Below are 21786 nucleotides of genomic sequence, written 5' to 3' on the forward strand. Positions count from 1 at the left end.
GTAGTGTAAATGATTTTTTTTCTGAAATCGAATTTTAAATGATATGAAGATGATGCGAAGATAAACAATAAATATTTGACTTTTACATTTTATTTTGTTAAATTAACAAATTAAAAAGTATCAGACTCTGACAATTTTAAAGGTTGCATCAACTAGTTACTGTAGTAACTTGCCATGAAAATTATGTTTGCATTAGATTATCGGCCCAACTTTCGTCGGGCACACAAAAAATAAGTCATAGACTCATCAAGTGTTCCCCTCCACGGAAATCTTTAGTAAAAGGCGAAAGATTTATGCGTGTATTGAAGGGAAACCAGAGTACCGAATTTGGCACTGCACTGCCTTCTTATGCCTTTCAGAAGTCTACATCGTTTGTGGGTTGAAAAAAACGGGTAGCCACCTGGCGGACGCTGTGCTGTACTACGAGTCTTGCATCGGTGCAAATTGTACATACATCTGCACCTTAATTTTCTTGAATAAAACTATTATAATACAGCAATATATTCTAACAGCTGTTTTATTATATTAAATTATAAAATAATAAAAATTATAACAAGAAAAGTTTTAAATTAAATTACAAGAATATTATTTATTGCTTATCAAATAGTTAAAAATCATTCTTGTTTTCCATAAGTAAGTATTACTATCATATATGAAGTTACAACTTTATTCAATAAACCAAACAATTACAGGTACGGACTATAGTCTAGGCGCTGAGCACTTTTCGTCGGACTTGGCCAGTAGATCACCAAGGTTTTTTCTATATATTTTTGCCTCCTGAACACGAATTTCGAGGGTGGAATGCCCAAAAGTGGTCAGGTAATTAGTTATTAACAAATTAATTGTTAATATTCAACAAAATTATGTTATTTCCCAAAAACTTCAACCCAAAAATAGTTTTTTAGATTCTTTATATAATTCTAAATCGAAAATGTTCTTATAAGATTTTCTGAAAAATGCTTTGTTTTCTAGTAAAAGAGTACTAAAATTCGGTCAAAATCGCTATTTTTTTTCAATTTGATCAAACTTGATCAATTTTTACTCAAAAACAAAGCCTTTTTCAGAAAATCTTATAAGAACATTTTCGATTTAGAATCATATAAAGAATCTAAAATAAATGTTTTCTGTGTTAAAATAACATAATTTTGTTGAATATTAACAATTAATTTGTTAATAACAAATTACCTGGCCACTTTTGGGCATTCCACCCTCGAAATTCGTGTTCAGGAGGCAAACATACATAGAAAAAACCTTGGTGATCTACTGGCCATTCAAGTCCAACGAAAAGTGCTCAGCGCCTAGAATACTAAGAGTACTTGCACTTGAAAAATTTGCACTGATGTAAGACTCGTAGTGCAGCCCAGCGTCCGCCAGGTGGCTACTCATTTTCCCAACCCTCAAACGAAGTAGGCTTCTGAAAGGCATAAGAAGACTGCGCAACGGGCCAGTCGGTACTCTGGTTTCCCTTCATTACACGAATAAATCTTTCGCCTTTTACTAAAGATTTCCGTGGAGGGGAACACTTGATGAGTCTATGACTTATTTTTTGTGTGCCCGACGAAAGTTGGGTCGATAATTTAATGCAAACACAATTTACTTGTTAAAGTTATAAACTAACTTTAGCATTTATACCTTCAAAACGTTGGAAGTTGGAATAATAAAAGTTTACTTCTTCTAGAACATCATTCTTACAATTCGATATGTGAACAGAATAGAATACGAAAGAAGAAGAATAAAGATAAGACGGAAAATCCCAACAAAGAGCCAAGCGCATTAACATTTCAATCAAACATTTCATGTTCAATTAAAAATTTGCACATTCCACTTTTACAATGAAGATATTTGCATCCAACAATGCAACGAGTTCCACGAATTTTTTCGCGCTCGCGCGAGAATCTGAAAGTTCCCGCGTACACCAAGTTCACAGTTAAACGGGACGTTGATTTAATTTTGAAAACTGCTCCGCTATGCAGCGCGCGAGACCCCGGCATTTTCATAACTAACCCGCGAAGGGAAGAAGACGAAGAAGAAGAAGCCCGCAGACGCAGAAAATGGAACAAAACGTAAAAATAAGATGCATCGAGAAAAGAATAAGAGCGGGAGAAAAGGAAGAGAGCGCGAATAAGCGGTAGAGACTACTTTTCTTTCGCGGCCGTTCGCATTCGGCGCGGCTTGCTTTTCCGCTGCCGAGAAACAAAACTTGGTAAATTAGAAAACTTCGGAGACTGCATCGAACGCACCAGCATGCTGTGGGCGAGAGTGTGTGTGTGTGTGTGTGAGAGAGAGAAAAAGGGAACGAGGAACACTGGCATTTCTCCTATCAGCGATACGGCCGTTCGACGTGTCTATATGCGGGCCATGATGATAACGCCTGTGGGGTTGCCTGCGAGAAGAGGACGGAAAATAGAATAGAGCTGGAAGGAAGAGCGAGCGGGAGAGGAGCCTACAAAGGGATGAAAAACGAGTATTCAGAGTATGACCCACTTGCGCTAGTGCTTTTATATAAATGCATATCGAGTGCGAGGGTGAAAAGTTTATTTAAACGCGTTATTTTTTCAGAAATTCGCCGCGCGCTCGGATCTACTTCGAGAAGATTTTAAATTTCAATCTCGCGCTTGGAAAATAACTCGAGAGAAAATTCGAAATTTCACTTGGCTTAACGCTCGCGCTCGCGAGTTGCCGAAATTTAAAACGCGCTGAGTAAGAGCAACGCAGCATCGATTTTTCCCTACTGCATGCCGTGGACAAGGGTGAGCCTAAAAAAGGAGCGCATTGTTCCTGCATGTATGTACACCCGAGAAGCCGGATCGATAAGACAAGTATCGCAGTAGAATGAGCCCCGGGAGCGAAAAGTTCGAAAAGCGCACGTTTCAAAACTTCAAGTTCACCGTCTGCACGTCTCTTTCTCTCTGCATCAGCCGCGAGGCTTGTCTGCCTCCTCGTCGTCGCGCACGCTATTCACTCTTTAGCCATCTATCTTGCGGTGTACGTTTGGGGATTTCGCCTCTCTTATTTTATTTTTTCTCTTTCCCCGGAGCCCACGCACGGTGTACGGCACACATGTACAGGATCTTTTGAAAAGGGGCAAAATTGCGGCCGAGTGCTCGCGGTTCGCTTCGAAGGGAGGATTTGAAAGCGAGAGTGGAGCCAGGCTTGACCCAAAGAATTAGGCCTTTCAGATGCTTTTAAGCTGGTTTGCGATGGGCTTTTTTGCAAGGGTTTCGCGGCCTTTAAATGATAGCTTTCAACTCGTTATCGTGACGGGAATGCTGAGCATTTGCCGCGATGACTGTACGGTGTACGCACGTATAGTTTGATTAATGAGCCGACGGTTCATTAAGGGAAGGGAGAGCGAGTTAATTTTTTGAAAAATGTCTCCGGCGCGTGAACGAATATTTCAGCCATACACGAGCGCACCAGTCGACTCAATTCCTTGCAGAGTTAATTAAAAAAGTGATGTATGATACGGAAGTGTCTTTGTCGACCGTTGTACAAAGCTCCGCGTTAAAAGTCTCGGGGCACGCCATTTCATTTGGAATCATTTCAATGTACGCGTACATAAATAAATTTTATTTCAAGCATTGCGTAATCAATGGTAAGGTTACGAGATACTGAAAAACTATTATTCTCGCGCGATTCGCGTTCGGGAACCTATATCATAAATCATCGATAATAAAAATTCACCTTGATTTGAATCGCTACACCTACTCTCCTGCACGACAGTAACAAATTGGTAGGGACAGCTATATTGTTTTGCTCCGTTTTTTCAACAATTCATCAACCGGTTCGAGTAAAGCCATAGCATTAAAAAGCTATTTATCAAAAGTGTTGTACGCACGGGAAAACCACACATGAGTCGAAAGTATACCCGCGGGCTGAAAATTCATAGACGTGTTTACACCCACGCTCGCAGGTGCAGCCGCGTGATTTTTCCCTCTCGAATCCGTCTACGCGCAAAACGTGTCATTGTGCGCGTGTAGCGTTTCGGAACTCGACCGTCGCAAGCAAGGCCATATAATATCCGGAGGAAGGGTCAGCTCTTCGATTATGGAGAACGAGAGGGTTATTGGCGGTCAGCCAATATCGATGATTTAGCAAGGTATCCGGCTGCCGGTTATTGCGTGGCGCAAACACTCGTCTCATTATTTATTACACGTACATATGCTCACCGTGACCGCCTTTATCTCTATTATATATATACAAGCCCGTAAAGTTCGGCCTATATATACAGCTTTCGAGTTATATTCTGCGCCAAAAGGTATTCTTTGCGAGCTTTTTAAATTAAACGTCTGCAGAAATTAGTTTGAATAAAATCCCTTCGTTTCGCGATAAGCAATAAATATTGATGAATCTCAATATAGCGAGGAGCTTAATTGGATTCCGTCTCGGAAAGCTATACGGTGTCATCGATTGTATATACATGTACATATAGAAGCTGAGCATACCTGGCGAGTTCTCTCTGGAGTTGATGAACCCTGGAGCAAGCGCGTTCGGCCTCGGCCGTGGCCTCTCGCACTCGGGCTTCGGCCTCCATTCGCTGCCGTCTCTCCCGTTCCAGAACATCGCGCTGTGTAGCTTCTCTCTGCAACAAAGCCATGAACGGAACTGTGTTAAACCTTTTTGCTGCAGTTCATTTTTGTTTTAATGCAATAAAATAGTCGCTCTTGTACAGCGAAGCGAAAAGTTTTATTTTCACTTTGAATATGTGCCGAGGGCTCTCCAGACTAAACAAAATAAAATCTGCAATTTTACATCCCAGCCGGGATCGCCCGCGGCTAATGCGGAACGAAAACTGTTTCGAGAAGGCTGCTGCTGCTGCTGCTGCTGCAGCGAGAGAATCGATACGGTCTTTCTCTCCCGAGCGCATATGTCCATATAGCCGTTCTCGTCTTTGATAGTTTCGTCACCCTCACCCCTGCCGCTCTGTCTACTGCACCCATTTTGCACTCGATGTATAGCCGGCGTCCTTTTCCTTTATATAATGCACACAGGCGCTTAGGATGTCGGGGCTTTATTGAATCGAAATTCGCGCGCTGCATTATCGAGGCTCGTATGCGTACGAGGCTGACGCATACAGCCTATGGTGTGTATTGTAGTGCAGTGTGCTCGTGTATAATGTTATATGCTTCGGAAAAGCGTTTTCAGCGCGCGATGGATATTTTAAATGGAGTATCAAGCAAACTTCGTTTGAATATAGAAGACACGAGGTAATTGTCTTACTTCGCTTAGATGTACTGTATTGCCTATTGAAAATGGTGCGAAATTTAAATTTATCGCTCTATGCGAGTAATCGAGAGATTTGCATCGAATGAGGATAATTTTACGAATATCTATCTTTCAAGTTTCTAGGTAATCATGGGAAGGCTTTATTCCAGTTATTCATCGTGCAAAAAAAAAAAAAAAACACCGAGCCGCATAAACAGCGAATTTGTCAATCTTCTGACGAACGACTATACCTCTCATATACGCACAGCCATTCGCACCTGAATAAAACATCAAGCCAAGGCATCGCATCCAGATCTTGAGCGTACAGAGACCGAGAGAGATAGCAGGCGCCGAAATAATTTCCGCTAAGCGTATTCCCCTTTTATTTGGCCGGAGCGAGGAGCCCTGGCATTCTCTTTATTTTCCACATCTCGCTCTCTTACTCTCCTCGGCGCAAAGAGATAAAAGCACCCTCCTCTTATGAAAACCAAATACGCAGCCAATTTCCGAGTGCTCTGGAAAAAGTAGGTTAAAGCTTCGAGGGTCCAGGAAAACAACGAAACGGGATCGCCATTAGATTATCAGCCGTAAAGATAAGAGCCCTTAAAATTTTCTCTCTCTCTCTCTCTCTCTCTCTCTCTCTCTCTCTCACTCTCTCTCTCTCTTGACGGAATGCGAGGACGTTTTAAGTTAATTAGATGGATGCCTATACTCATTTCCCGAAAGTCGATGCAGATCCAGAGAGCGCCTGGTGTCTCGGGAGGAGGGGGAGGAAGTAGTCGAATAAAAATAAGGAGCATAGCCCGATCGCGCGGAATGAGAGCACAATCTGGTAAAAGCCGACGTCTAGAGAGAGAGCTGACCAGAGAGGTTTAAGGGACGGCCGGATTTATGGGAGCCTTAAATCCTCCCTGGCTTTTCCTCTCCTTCTCGTAAAAGCTCTACTCTTTCTCTCTCACTCTCGAGTATTATACACGCGATCTTGGCTCTCCCTTTGTTTACGCGTTCCGTCTTCGTCAGCCCGCGGAGAATTTGCCTGTATGTACACGCGTCGCTGTCAGCGTCTGCACTTTCGACTGGAGCTTTCTATACTCGGTAGCGCGGCTCTATCTGCAGGGATTCCGCCGCTCTGAAAGGCCATTCGCGCGCGACTATCCGATAAAGTGCAAGGAGAGGAGAATCCTCCGAGGTGATAGCTCGAGGACAAAGACGGATATAAAAGGAGGAGAGCGGGCAGAAGAAAATGAATGTGGAGTGTGTGTGTGTGAAAGGGAAGAAATATGTCAACGTCGAGTGTATGGGGTGAGAGCTGGCAGGGTCAGTGATTGCCGTGTCGGATCCAATTATCGATAGATAACGCCGTCGTTTAAAGGTACAAGCTCTCGAAGATTGACGAAACTGCTCTTTCCTTGGAGCTTCGAGGGCAAAATAGTCCTGTATAATAACGAGAGTTAGGGCGACGAAACCGCACTATTTCATAGTGCTGAACATGGAGAGCTAAAAGCCATTAAATCATTCGCTGAGATCGCGATTAAACTGCCACTGCCAGCCGAGCGAATCCGACGACGGTACAGTCGTTACGCTGTGGGTAACAAAGGACATTTTCGAGGAATTATGATCCGTAAAGGCTCTTTGCGCTCTAAATCCATCAGCTGCCCGGCCACGACGACGACGGCGAGGACGGAGAAAAAGAAGTACAGGCGAGAAAGAGAGAGAGAGAGAGAGAGAGAGAGAGAGAGAGAGAGAGAGAGAGAGAGGATTTTTCGAAGCTGCAGCGGAGCTGCGCGTGTAGTAAAAAAATCGAGTGGAGAACGAGTGATTTATGGTGATTTTGTAGTTTGTCAAGCGAAAACGCGCGGGGATTCGACGCACGTGACCGAGCTATTAAGTTTGTCGCTCGCACGCGGCATCCGCGAGAGAGAAAGAGAGAGAGAGAAGCGTTTGTACCAGTCGCTCGAAGTCTGCCTGTAGTTTCTTTTCGGGTATATGGACCCTCGTTTCTGTACTCGATCTTTGTGCTAAGCTCGGCTGCTGTCGTCGGCCTTCGAGTGCAGTTCTCCATTGGGTTGGAGAATGATAGGGAATTTGGGACTGAGTTTTAGTGACTGAAAATCTGTCGTTCTTGTTTCGGCGGGTATCCTGCCAATTTATCGGAAATAATCGAATTCGAATTCTGTACACATTAAAATCTTACATCGAGATCTCAAATGAAACCAGTTATTTTTGAGTGCAGATATAGCGTGAGCGGCTCAGGCAAGTAGCAGTAGGTCCCGTTTTGGCATAGACAACAAACCTTTACATATGCACCGACCTTGCAGATAACGATGAAGGGAATATAGGAAAGCGTCCATGCGCCACCTATTTTCGCTTGCCAGAGACTCGGAGAGTAGCGTATCAACAGTTTTCAAGATAAATTTTCAATAAATAAAATTATTCCTCAAGTCTCCGACCAAAACATCCCGAAGCGAAAAAGTGAGAGTGATAAGTGTACACACGCCAAAGAGCGAAAGTCAAGAGTACACACACAGCCATAGAGATGGACGAGGTGCGAGGGTGAAAATCTCCGGCACATTGCATTATTGATTGGGCTTTCTCTGCTGCCAATACCGCCGAGGGAATCTTGAGATTCCGGCGCTGGATCGCGGAGAGAGAGAGAGAGAGAGCCGTGCTCATGCAGTCCGCTCATTAATTATTTGCCGGTCGATCATGGCGTGCCGTAACTCTCCTGCCTGCGCTGCTGTGCCGAGCTGTATACATACACCTCTCTCCATCTCTCTCTCTGCGTGTGACGATTGATACCGTCTCCCGGGCGGCGCCGGCACGTCCCGAGAAATGACAGGAAGACTCTTGCTCTCGCTCTCTGGCGCGCGCGGGCCAGAGGAGTGTATACAGTCAGAAGTGTGTCGGGACAGGCGCGTGAGCCGAATAAATTACGCGACAATAGGCCAGAAATGTTGATTCTCGAACGCCGGGCTTGCGTTTACCCAGAACGGCGGGATTTTTTATTTTTGGACGCCTGATCGAATCGCGTGCATTCGTGCGTTATTTTTGTTGTGTGCCGTGGGTATAATGAGAGATCGACTGTTGAGCGATTTTTAATACGAGTGCGTTCAACAGCCGATTAGTCATTCTCAGCAATACCCTCGACGTAAAATATCCTCAACGGCAAAACGTCGAGCTAACAAGTACACCAGAAGACGCCGGTGATTCACTCCATAAGCGAGAAGTCGAGCGAAGGAGCCTAAAACTTTGAATATATCCCCATAGCTTTAAAGGCGCGCAGTGCGCTACGCTATACTCCAACGGGGCGGCGGCGGCGCTTATTCGCGAGCTTAGCGGGAAATTTACGGGCGAGTCACGCAAGCCCTTTTTGACCGCCTACGCTTAAGTTCGAGCCCTCGAGTGCATGGTTAACCGCGGATATCTTCTTATCAGCTCGGTGATATGTGACCGCCGAGATATTCATACATATGCGCGCGCGCGAGACATTTTTACCCCTTTTACCCGCGTGATTTAATATCTTAATGCAGTATGGCGTATACAATGACTAGATGCCGGTGTGCTTTTTGGCTTGTGCTGTTTGTGCTATCGCGGGGTGTTATTCTGGGGCTGCAGCATTTATTTTGATTTTTTTATCGCGTACCTGACATCTCAGGAATTTATACTGATGGTCTTTATCTCGATTCAAGAAATACTAATGGAGAGTGGGCTGGAAAATTCGGTATTGATTAAACTATAAAAGAAAGCGCACAGACATCCAGCTTTCTTTTTCTCCGCGTAATACACCTTCCAGTTAGTTCAAGCTTCTACAAAAGAGCAAGAAATTAATATCAAGCGTCGCCGTTTCGTACACCCAAGATCGTCGCGCTTTTCCAGAGCCGGAAATAGCTGCAGGACTACTGCTCCTCTCTCTCGGCCTTTTTTTCACACACATAAAGTCCAATATGGCTGTAACTGCGACGTAAATGGCACTAAGGCTAAATTTAGAGCTGAGCTAGCTGGACCGAAGCCCGAGGCAGCATCTCATTTGCTCCAAAACGCGACGCCTCGCTGCATCCTTCCTGTTGCAGTTACATAACTCCTGCGTTCGTGCGCCTACTAGTGAGTTTCCAAAAAGCGAGTAGGGCTCGGTCAATTTTTTTCTTCTTTGCTCTAGGTGCGCAGGGTCTGGATTTATCAGGACTGTACTTTTCGGCGAATGCATAAACGATGAGCTATGCGCGTGGAGGAGAGAGAAACTTTCGCGGAATTTCTCGAGAGGAGTTTGCGGAATTTTAAGAATTCTTATTACAACCTGCCGGACGCCAGCGCGCGCTGGGCTATATCTATAGACGTCAGTCTCTGCAGCGTTTCTTTGTGTCGGAGGAGCTCTCCGCTGCATAATCAGTTGCGAATTGTTTTTACGTTCCTCCTTTTCTTTGAGATATTTCATTAAGATTAAAAATGTCCCTCAGCTTTTTCGTTCCGTGAAATTGTTCCAAAAATTAAAAAAAAAGAAGCGAATACACCGGACAGCGTGTCAGACCGCAGCTCGACGTCCCAACATCCTGTCAATGCCGACGCGCGCGCATTTCGAATTCCCACGGGAGTCTCAAGCAAAGTCCAAGCTCGAAACGCACTTTCACGCGCGTCGGGCTTGCAAACACAATGCAATATACATATTCCAAGGGGTCAACGCGCCTGAGTATAGCAACTGTACACATAGTCGCGCGAATATTCGCTGCATCAAGGGCCGAAGTCAATCACATGTTGCACACGTGTCGCATACATATCTCTCCTCTGTAGCGTCGAGTCGCGGCCCTTACGTCACGCGCCGCGACCGGATTACACGTGCACACGGTATATATACGCTATATTCTCTCCCGATGCGCTTCGGCAAACGTGCGACGCTTGCGAATAGCGACTTCCGAAGTACGGCTGATCTCTCTCTCTCTCTCTGCTGTGTACGGGCTCTTCCCCCGATGATGGACTCTCGTGACGGCTGTCTGACACCGGCTGCTGCTGTCGAGTTCGGGAAATCGCACGATGTCAAGCTCGATGAGCGGCAGCTTCATTGACTTCGGTCAGACAGGAGATGAGAGGGACGTTCGGGCTGGAGTGTTTTCATTTTCGGCTGATGGCGATGGACTATATATATATACATATATATATATATATATATATATATATATATATATATATATATATATATATAACACCAAGCTCTTTCACTTACACATCCGCATATACGAATGAAATTTCACTTAAGACGTACGCCTACTACTAACCCTCGGCGCGCCGCAATAACGATCCCTTAGCGCGACGCTTCTTTACGAGCTGTACCGTCCATTAGCCCCCCTGAGTTGCTAAATTTTCGAAAATCCAAATCCGATCCGATTCCACCGAGATTTTCATTCCGATCCCTCCACGCACCAGCACGGTGTAACGCAGCACACGCGTACGTATGTATAGCCACGCTATAATTAAATTTCGCTCTATGCGGCATTACACGGTCAACGACTCTCTCTCTCTCTCTTTCTCTCGCATAGTATCGAGCGCATAACGAGCACTTCACGCGAGGAGATCGTTTGGCCCCTTCGTTCGAACTTTTCGCGTATACACGGGGCGAATAATGAAAAAGCCTTCTTTATGAATCTTTTTACGGGGGGTGTATTATACGGCGGCGATAAAGAGCCTAATCAACGATATTGTGCCGGCGTGACAACGATCGTGAGTACAGTTTTATCGTCGGAATCGAAAATTTTCGGTAAACGCATTGAAATTCGCATACGTATCGGAGCAGTTAATCAAAAGACAATAGAGTCGAATCGCCGCATGGAGCAGTAAGACTACTTAGCATTCGCACATACACACATACAGAGAGAGCAGAGCATTATTCAGCGTCTCTGCGATGCTTATCAACTCCTCGCAATTAGTCACGCCAGGCCGATTTATCATAGGCCGATCGGCCAGATAGACGGATTATGCATCCGCCGTATATTTCGAGCTCATGCATATACACACACACATAGTCTCGTCCCTCTCTCTCTCTCTCTCTCTCTCTCTCTCTCTCTCTCCCGGCGCTATTATCCCCCTTTCTCTCGTGCAGCTCGTGGGGGCGCAGCTGCGACAATAAAGCACGTCGTCGTCGTCGTCGTCGTTGTCTAGCCGATGCACTCGGCCGAGGCGAGGCGCGAATGCAGATGATGCGCGAGAGAAGCGTAAAGCCTAGTGTGTATAAACTCGAATGAGTCATTATACCTCGCGTATACGCTGGCTAGGATATGGCTCGCGCGCTTTTCTAGAGAAAAACTCGAGTTCGTGTATACGCTTAGGGCTGTGTGTTTTTATCGTCGTCGAGTTTACTCCGTGGAAAATTTTCTTTTTTTTCTTTCACGGACGTGTCCTTGACGAATAATTACTTAGTCGATTTTGGGATGGATGTACGAGCAGGATCAAGTTCGCCGGTACACGATCGAGGTCTGACATTCGATCTACACATTACTCGTCGAAGTAGACATAGCTCCGTAGCGCTCGCGTCGGGTTATCAAACCGAAATAACCCCGCTTCTGTATACAATACACATCAGAGTTAATTAAAAGCCTTCTGCGACGTTATAACAGCACACACACACTTTTGAATATCAGCTCGAGGCTCGTGCGAAACAAGCGGCTATGTTTAATTCATGTTCATTAAAATACATCCTCCTTTGAGTAATACTCCTCTGCCGGCTAATGGATCTCCGAAACAATTAGTCATAATCTCGACAGCGGAAATCCGCGAACCCCATAGGCCGCGCGCTATAAAACGCCCCGGACGATATATTCACCCTTCTGTTTTCAGCAGAGAAAGCTTGTATGATTCAGCCCAGCTGTACATCGAAACTGGCTAACAAACAATTCAGTTCCAATATCTCCTCGCCCAAAAATAAAAAATCAACAACAGCTCGTCCCCTCACCTTACTGATCTTAGCGAGTCCAGCGGTTGCCATGATCCTCTGCGTCCTGCTGGTCCTCCCGATCCGGGGGGTATCTTCGCTGTCGCGGCATGTCTCAGCCGAGGCAGTCCCTAGCGTCGCGGCCTTGCTGTCGTTTCTTCGACTCCCGGCGACACTGCTCGCGGCCCCTGAGGAACCCCAGACACGCGCGGCCACCCGGCCGATCGGGCCTTCTACGCTGCGCTTTATGAAACGAGCTACTCCGCCTGCACCCACGACCTCGGCGCCGGTCCTCCCGCCCTCCACCTTTGTTGTCGGATCGGCAGCGTAGCACTGATTCGCGCCACCTTGTCTGGCGCTTGCACTCGCGCGCACCGGCAGTGTTCGATCGGTGATAAGACACTCGAGGGAGGGAGAGAGAGAGAGAGAGAGACACGTGAGGACTGGAGAGTATCTTCGCTACCGTGTGTACGGTATACTTGTAAGGGCGGGTTGTAAAAGAGTCTCCGCTCGACGAATATGCGACAGCTCTCGCCGGGGGGTATAAAAATCCGACGTTATACGCGTTCAGTCTTCTCCTCGGGGCGCTCGGGTATGTAAGGCAACGTCGGCTGGCTGGTGCAGCAGAGCAGCTTCGATCAGCTACCGGGCGAGCTCTGCATATTATCCCCGTCACTCGCGCAGCTTCCTCGTCGTCGCACAGGCCACAGACGCACTGGCTTTGTTTTGTTTTCTTCTTCTTCTTCGGCTGAGAGAGCGAGCGAAAGAGTATAGTGTAGGTACAAGAGAGTTATATGTATTACGCAACGCACACACGACGCACCACGGATGCCGGCCGACTGACGGTGGGACTCGACGGCCTGAGCGAGAGAAGCCGGCTGTGTTGTAGTATACACTATCCTTCTCTTGGGCGGCTGCAGTCGCGCACCCCCTGTGGGAACTCGCGCATGCGCTCTACTCTCCTACCCGCTTCTATATCTATAATCGCTCTCGACGCTTTAGCTGAATCGCGAGTGTGAGCGCAGGGCTTTGTACTCTACAGCTCTCTCGCCATACGCGACTGTGTGTATTGTATACATATATACACACGAGCTCGAAGACGCCGGGGAGAGAGAGAAAGCACGTGCGCTGCTGCTGCCGCGATCTATAGCACGTCGTTTTTATTCAATGGCTTGGCGATGCAGTTGTGTATGCTATTTTTACATCCGATACGTAGAGCTTCTTTCACTAGCTTACGGCTCCGAATTCCATCCATCAGTGGAGTGAAAAAAGTCGAAGGGCCGAGAGTACGATACAGCCAATCGTACTAGCGCGTGTTCTTGGGATTTGCCTGTGCGACTCCAAGATTGAGCGGGGTTACGCGCGATGATGATTCCTTCTCTTCCAAGAGGGTCGAGCTGTTTGAACAGCGCGCAGGGGAACAACGGATTTTGGCCCTTCCGTGTGTTTTTCGGCGGTTTGATTCCCGGGCTTTGTTTGCCTTCTTCCTCGTCTCTCTCGTCACTCGAAGATATATCGGGAATATAATTTGTATCCAGCCCTACCTCTTACTTGCCCCTTATATATTATAAATCAAAGAGCCTGTCGAATCAACTCGGAGTAAGACCTTATCATCGCGTCTGCGAGCCGAGTATATTAACAGCTTTTAATGGCCGGTAACACGAGACGCTTGTGTGTGCAGTGGGTAGAATTTTTCGTACGTCCAAACCAGAGCGCAAAAGCAAGATTAGACGCAGCGTAGGTGTGGCTGCGCGTCCTATTAATTACTTTCAAAAAGCCATTAGGCTTGATTCGGTCTATCACTTTAAAATCGCGTCTCTACTGCAAAAAAAGTGTACGTACGTACTCTTTAAAGGCGTACAGCTAGGCGACGCTAAGAGGGAGAGACAGCGTCTAGCCGAAGCATTATCCAAGTCTGCAGCGCAAGGCGTGTATATATATAGTCGGGCGCGGAGAGAGACAGTCGATTTCATCCCATTCCAGGTAACGACATCCTAGATCGTTCGGAAACTCAGTCATGCGATGGGTTATAAAGTCTCGAATGGCGCACCTGCAACTATACACACACGCGCGCGCGTGCAGAGGGCGACGATTCATTGTTACCCTTCATTTTACCTAAACTCGAGATTGGCTCGCGCTAATGAGATCTCGGGGACGACGACGACGGTGGGATTGAATTTCCATCAGAAATTTCGCTCTTTGCGGTGGTTCCCTGCAGCTTTTTTTGCCTCGAAAAAACTTTCCCCTTTGCGGATTCGCCTAGACAATGTTGTAGCCCGGGATTAAAGTTTTACGAGAGAGTGGTGTTTTGTAAATACACGAGGTAAATCGATTGGAAAACCGTCAATCAATTTCGCCGTGAGCGAATTTGTAAAAAGAAGGCCTCGGAGCGAAATACGCTCCGATATCAAAGTATTTAGCCGATAAGCGCCTCGAGCCTGATGAATTGATGGACAGAGTATTTCTCCGCGAAAAATCGGATAATCCAAAAGGTATTTCATAAAACGTGCAAGCACGAAAACTTCACAACATACGCAAAATTCCGCGACATTACCGAGCCAATTAAAGCCCGGGCGCGATGCTAACCTCAGCCTTGAGAGAGGGGAGCGCAGAGAGCCATAACGCGATTTAATTAATTAGCGAGACTCGGCGATGAATAGCCCGCGGGGCTTTTGTTCACCCGATATATCGAATGCTTGATTGCGCGGCATACCTTTGGCGCCCCCCTCCCCCCTGTTCGACGCTCTTTTTTTTCATTTCCCCATACACGACGTTACGTTTAAACGGACCGCGTAACCGCAAAAGCTCGCGAATGTGTGTGCAGTATACACACGTTGTGCCTATAGGCTGGGGCGTCTGCATGTATTTTTCAGCGTTTGATTAAACGCTCGCTAATTGATGCTCGTTAATGCCCGCTAACACCTAGCACAGCTTTTGTGTTTCCGGTGAAATTGAAAGGACGAGCCGTGGAAGGTTTTGATTTTTCGATAAATCGTACCTATCGGTGATATTACTATGATGAATTCGAATGCGGCGAACAATTTAATATGCGCGCGCGCCGCAGCCGACGTCGAACCCTCTTCATCCTTCGGAGAAGCTGTGCCTTATCTGTCTTCTCCCACTCGACGAGCGAGCTTTATTGGAAAGCTCTGCTTTCGACTGTATCTATGTGTATACATACACTCTTTGATCAACGGACTGATGTGGTAGTGACGACTCGAATCGCGATGTCCGGCGTTTACACATTGTCATCGTGTTCTGTTCTATCTATACATACATGCAAGGGACGCTCTCTCTCTCTCTCTCTCTCTCGAGAGAGAGAGATGGACGGATGAATACATCGCGAGAAGGGGAGCGACACGCGGCAGCCTCTGTTGTCAGGCGCTCGGCCGGAAGCTTCCTGGAATTCGATCGTGGAATTTTTTTTCGCTAATTCGCTTTCTCGGTTCTCTATCTCTCTTTGTTCCACTATCGATATTTGAATTTTACGCTTTTATCATTGTTCAGAGCGACGTCTAGCTCCGAAAAACTCGTAGACTCGGCGATATTTAATTCCGCCGCGCCCGCATGCGATTTACGCTCGTGTCGGCCGTCGGATAAAGATGTTAAAGAACCCGTATAATTTCGTATCGTGAAAAACCGTATTGTACGCTCGGTATATACGGGAGAGATTGGCCGTAATTGGACTCGGACAAAATACGAGGACAAATCTAATTACGCGGACTTTTTCATGCCGCGTCTAGTGTATTATTATATATCAATTCCGGAAGTTTTCCACTGCATATAACAGTGGCGAAACAGCAGCAGAGCGGAGTTTCGACTTACAAAACAACAGCAATAACAATAGCAGCGCGAGCTTTCATCGGTCTCCGCATCACTCGCGCAAAAAAACACACCGAAGCAACCCAGACGACTGGAAAGTTTACCAATCGCTGCTTCGGCGTAGTTATATAGTATACGGCAAAAAAGGAAAACTCGCGCGCGCGCATCCCTCTTGCGCACAAAAGCGCCTCTCATCCATAATGAATCAGGCGTCCTATGTTAATTAGCGAACGGCTTATTTTATCGGAAGATGCAGCCCCCGCGCGCTCGTTATCGAATTTCCGCGCAAGCTCCTCTCTCTGTGTTTGTGAACACACGCGTGTGGCCTTAGGGGACGAATATTATACAATGAGCGCCGCGTGCACCTTTTTTTCTCTCAGCCGAAACGCCCACGCTTGATTATCCTCTCGGGAAGATTAAACATCCTATCGACGCTGTTTGCGCTGCGGGGAAAGACTCTCGCGCGTGGATTGAAACGTTCGGAGGTGATTACTTTCGAGAAGTATTTCGCGTAAATGTAATGAATTTTTAAAATCGTCGCGATCATCGCTATTTGCCTCTCGTAAACAAAGATCTTTCTCTGCTACTCGGAGCTATTGATTTTACGGATGAAAGGCGCCGGAGCCCCTCGAATCACGACTCCATAAAACGGGGCTTATTTCGCGGTGCCGCTGCTGCATTGTGTCGGCCGCCGCACACACGCGCGTTCATAAACCCGATATTTCGATACTCGGCACGTTCCTCGAACGCGCGCGCAAACCCTCCTCGGCTTTTTCTCTCTTTTAGGTCCTTCTTCTGCCTCGGCGTGCATTTTACTGCGCGGGTTAGTAGGCAGCTACTTCAAACGCTCTCTTAGTTTCTCGATACTTGTTACGGCTTTTTTTTCTACCTTCTGGAACTCTCGATTCGTCGGCGGTAATTAACGAAATTTGAAGTATGATCGAAAAAATTATTAATCTTCGTAGAGAGAAGCTTCTTAAAAAAGTCGCAGCCGAGCAAACACACCGGAGCAAGTATTATACAGAAGGTCGCGCGGCGAGTTCAAACTACTTCGTCCCGCCCTCGAAACTTTTACTCTCATTCTCCGGCGCAGCTCTCTCCATCGCGACTCCTTTTAATTTTTTACCCTTCCCTCGCGCACTTTTTTTTATCAGTTCCATACCAGCCGCGGCAGCAGGTCTCCTTTATTATCAATTTTCTTTGTCCGTCTGTCGCGCGGCTTTCTTTTCTATTATTTCATCTATGCGAAACTTTTTCCAGCCAGACTTTTTTATATCATCCGCACCGCAGCCGCGCGCGTAAAACTTTCAGCTCCGAGATTTTTCTTCCCGCTCCGCGAATTAGCTCTCCTTTTTTCCTCCTCTCTCTCTCTCTCTCTCTCTCTCTCTTCCTTGGCGCGCATAGACACACACCCCCCGCGCCGCCGTCAGTCTCTCGGTCTGTCGCTCGTAGGCTGCAATTAGCATGCATCCGCAGTGGCGAGCGGGGATTTCGAGGGTGTGCGGAGAGACTCTCTCTCTCTCCTTGCTCGCGTAATCCCGGGGGATCCGCGTATATACGCCTCGAGAGCTTATACGACGTTACATCGAGGGAGAGAGAGAGAGAGAGAGAGAGAGAGAGAGAGAGAGAGAGAGCGTTATGTAACGCTGCGGTCGAGGCTTACGAGGATGTTTTGCCAGAGATGCTGCTGGGGAGTCGCTGCGCTGTAGGCTTTGTACTTACGATTCGACGGCGGGGGGACAGCTCGAGGGATGCAGTGTACCCTATAGTAGCGAAAATTATTCCAAGACCGGCCGCGGCGTATACTTAAAAATCGATCTCTAATACAGTCATTGACGAGCTAACGAGCCTATTGAAATAGAAGAGCGGCTCTCTGTGGAGGGGGTCGTAGGGGCTCTCGTCTCACTCTGTGTATGGATTTTCTAGCTGCCTCGGGATTTTCTCGGCGCGCGCGGACTTCGTGCGTGTGGGAAATATTATTATTCCCTGGATTATGCGCGTAATTGAGTGGGGATTTCTTCGGGAGGTTAATTGATTTTCGGGCTATCTTCCGGAGCTTATGGATAGTTTTAGGGGTAACTTTTTTTCTCGCTTCACGGTACGCATAGGGTGGGCTCGTTACGACAGAGCATCTGTTCGCGAGCGTGTGATACCGCTGTACGAAAATTTCGAGCCGCGTAAGATTAACTCCGTGATAAACGAGCCGCCGTATATTTTTTTTTCGGGAAAAATTTGAGACGCGCCCGTGGAAAATTAATACCGACACACGTCGGTTACAAGCTACCTCATTTACAACTCGCGCGCTGCTCCCCCTCCGACGCCCGCGTAAAAATAGACGTTCCAGCAGCGCGAAATGTTATATTATACCTCTGATAACGTAACGAAGACGAATGGAGAGCTTTGTTAATTTTTCATTTTGTTCCATATTTAATTCTCCAAAGCTATATGCATATAATTAAATCGTGTATTTGCCCGGTCGGTGTTTACCCTCGAGCACCGGCCGCATTTGATATTATTACGCTGGAATTTGTTTTACCCGGTGGTGGTGCGTCTCCCGCGTAATACCCGCCTGACAATTTCCGTCGCACGCTCGCGTCCCTTTTTCGGTCCTCGCTCAGGTCTGGGTCAGTACGATGCTGCGGGAAAAGCGTATGGCTATACATTTCGGCCGGAAAAGAGGATAACGCGTTCGGCCTCTTTCCTTAATGACGTAGCTGCGTGCAGCGGCTCACCCTCTCGACTACGTCGTTAATTAGAGGCGTCCAAAATTGTTGCTGCGATGGAAAGTAAAAAAAAGACTCGCCCTTTCTCCGCGCGCATGTGTGTGCTCTCGGAGTAAGCCTCTCTGCAAATTTATCTTCGCTAGAGGGGTGTGTTTACCTGCTAGATCTTTTTGGGCTGCGAGCATTAGTTGATTGTTTTCTGTGTTTACTCGCTTTTTTGAATAACTTGTTTTTGAACGAAGAAAAAAAAGCTCAGCGAGTCGGTTCTCGAATGGGCCAAGTTCAACGATACCACTATAGCCAATCGAAGTCAATCTCATAAATCCCCCGGAAGCACGCGAGCAGCTCTCATGCGCGACGCCGGCGTTTTCAAACTTGGATCTCGTCGACGCGCCAGAGCGTATGGGGTACATCTCTCCGAGAGCCGAGAGGAAAAAAAGTTTAAACGCCAAACTTCCTTCAATCTCAACGACGCGACGCTCCCAGAAGCGTTAAAAACGAACTCCCCGTCGCTTTTTCTTTTCTGTCTCTCTCTTTCGGTACCCGATGGCTTTTAAGATTCTAAAAGTAGCGACTGCCGCCGTTGGCTTTTACAGTTGCCGGCGACGTCGTGAGGTTCCGAGCTCTCGTGCGCGTGTATTAATTTATGTAAACACGCGAATGCTGCTGCTGTGAAGCTTCGAATACCTCTCCTCCCCGATGCTGTACAATAGATGTGCGTATTTGCTTACTCTTGCGTTAGCTGCTCTCTGAGGGTGGATCTGGCTGCGCGCGTGTGTGTGGGCGGAACAAGAGACGGATGTCTGCGTTGTGCGAAAAAGTCTAGATTTCGCGCAAGGGCTTGGAATAATAATGTACAATGTACTAAATTCTGTATTCGAAAGAGCTATCGCTAATAATAACCATAAACCATCTCACCCCAAATATTTATCCACAACATGATATAATCAAGAAAAAAATCAGGTACACATCCTCCCATCCGACCAACACTGCACACACACACACACACAGCACCAGCATCAGCCCCAGCTGTCCATCTCTCTCCAGCACACAACGACGGCCAGCCATAAAACTGCGCCCCGCTCTAATGTATGCGAGTAATCGCGTCGGTCTGGCGCTGTTGATGTCCAGAGGCGAGCATGTACCTTCTCATCCCCTATAGATATAGACGCGCACACATCGAAAGTGCTCGCGTGCACGGGGGTACAAGCGGACGCGAGCTTTTACGGGCTGTTGCTCGAAGGGCAAGTTCATCCCCCGTGGCTTCTTTCCGCGTTTAACTTTTTCCTCCTCACTCTCTCCCTCTATCTCCCTCGCGGATTATTCGTTCAGTTTTTCCGGAAGGTCTTCTTCTTTTTATTTATACAGCCCGAGATTTGTTGCAGCAGCCAATATCCGCTCTCGCTCGTCAAACTCCGCGCTGATCGACTGTACGAGAGACGTGGAAAAAGCAAGATGGAAAGATCGATCAATACACGGGAGACGTATGAAATTATATGCTAAACGCGCTCGTTGATGCGGCCGGATAACGAGTTTTGTGTACGACTATTATTTATTGAACGCGAATAAGCTAGGAATAATTTAGACGAATCGCGTTCTGGGCTGAAACCTCGATAAACAATCAGGACAAAGTAAAGCCAACTGTTTCCAGCATTAGCTGCCTATATGCGAGAGCGATAAGCCGAGCGTGAACTGGCTGCTCAAACATTTCACGTGTACGTGTCACATCGTCCTGTGTGGACACTATACTATTTCCTCCCCTAATGTACACGCGCTTTACATCGTCTATACAGCGGTCAGCAGCAAATGCTAGATAAAAATCCGTCGCAGCGATATAGAGTCGCTTCAGTGAAATGATAGTGTGTCCAGCTCTCCCTATCTAACGAAAATTGATACGACGCGCTGACATTTTTTTTTTCGACACACACATACACACCGGCAGCCAGATACGCGCCGATAATTTATTGAAAACTCGTATACACGCGCGGATTTCGACGGCTTTTTACGGTCGAAACAGAGGGCCGCGCGTATGTGCGCATACTGGAAAGGGCTGCTTCCCATGAACAATTTATCGCTCGTTGTCTGGCGCGAAAGGGAGAGAGCGAGAGCGAAGTGCCGCGCCCCGAAAACACCGCGCGTGTAAGGGAGTTACAGCGCACGCGATGCAGCTTTCGCTGAAAGAAACCTGTACACACACAGCTGGCGCGCTCCTCGCGTGCGCGACGTCGTCGGTGATACTGGAACTGAGAGGACGCGAAATTCGGAATGATTTTCTGCTGCTTCGAGAATAATTCTTCGGTATCGTGACACAATTTTTTGAATTATAACATGGCTGTGATTAATGCGTTTATTTTCTACAAAACGTTACCCCAGGGTGGCGTTACTCCTTATCCTAATCTAATGCGGCCTAATTAGGGATGATGCTCCCGAAAAGCTATACCATTTAACCTGAGCTAATTACACCGCGTCGGCGCACACACCGAAGATATCTTTCAATCCACACGAGCGAGCAACACCGAAACATCAGGAATAACACCCCGAAACAAGCGCATATAAATCGAGCCGGACAACAACACCAGCAGACATCCTCCGAGGCAAAATGTTCCACAACACCCTCGGAAGAGATTCGGCCCGTGTTGCGCGCGTTCATTTGCGGGCGTATTAGAGGGCGCGTTATACTTCCCGCGGCAAAAGTTGCGCGCGAGCTTTGAAAGCTCCGAGCGCGAACGAGACCGCGCGGCAGCTGCTAATTGTTATTTATGCGAACCGACGGGCCATTTGGGAGCAGGCTTGCACCCTCTGGAACACGTCAAAGCTTCGCAGACGTTAAGTGCGTTTGCCGTATACACAGCGCGACCGAGTGCTGCAGGCTAATGTAACGATCGGTGCTTGCGGCCAGCGCAATGATGCGTTTGCTGCTGCTGTTGCTGCTGCATCCCTGGCGAGATGCGGCTCTGTCTATAATACGAGCCAAGTTTCGTTGGAGACGCGTGTGTTATGCGGCGCGGACGTTATATGTATCGGAGTTGTGTAGTGATGGCATCGCTGTTAACGGTTAAAATTGCTCCTATCTGAAATGAAATCTCCTATTTAAGCTGGCGCTTCATCTCGGGAGAGGAA

The 21786-nt window shown here is 47.2% G+C and overlaps 1 protein-coding gene and 2 non-coding genes across 6 annotated transcripts in view; 1 reads left to right on the forward strand and 2 right to left on the reverse strand.

The window, feature by feature from the left end:
• LOC100678286 overlaps positions 1-21786 on the reverse strand; it is a 161613-nt gene that overhangs the window by 16592 nt on the left and 123235 nt on the right. For all 4 annotated transcript variants that reach the window (XM_016989459.3, XM_008218625.4, XM_016989461.3 and 1 more), the window contains exon 6: positions 4446-4582. In XM_016989459.3, the coding sequence (XP_016844948.1) occupies positions 4446-4582 (137 nt within the window). The remainder of the gene's footprint in view (positions 1-4445; positions 4583-21786) is intronic.
• LOC116417752 lies at positions 203-322 on the reverse strand. The gene has a single exon (XR_004228014.1). It is a non-coding gene; the product is annotated as a U5 spliceosomal RNA (small nuclear RNA).
• On the forward strand, positions 1452-1571 carry LOC116417751. Its single transcript, XR_004228013.1, has one exon. It is a non-coding gene; the product is annotated as a U5 spliceosomal RNA (small nuclear RNA).

This window comes from Nasonia vitripennis, chromosome 5, assembly GCF_009193385.2.
Source record: "Nasonia vitripennis strain AsymCx chromosome 5, Nvit_psr_1.1, whole genome shotgun sequence".
Lineage (NCBI taxonomy): Eukaryota > Metazoa > Arthropoda > Insecta > Hymenoptera > Pteromalidae > Nasonia > Nasonia vitripennis.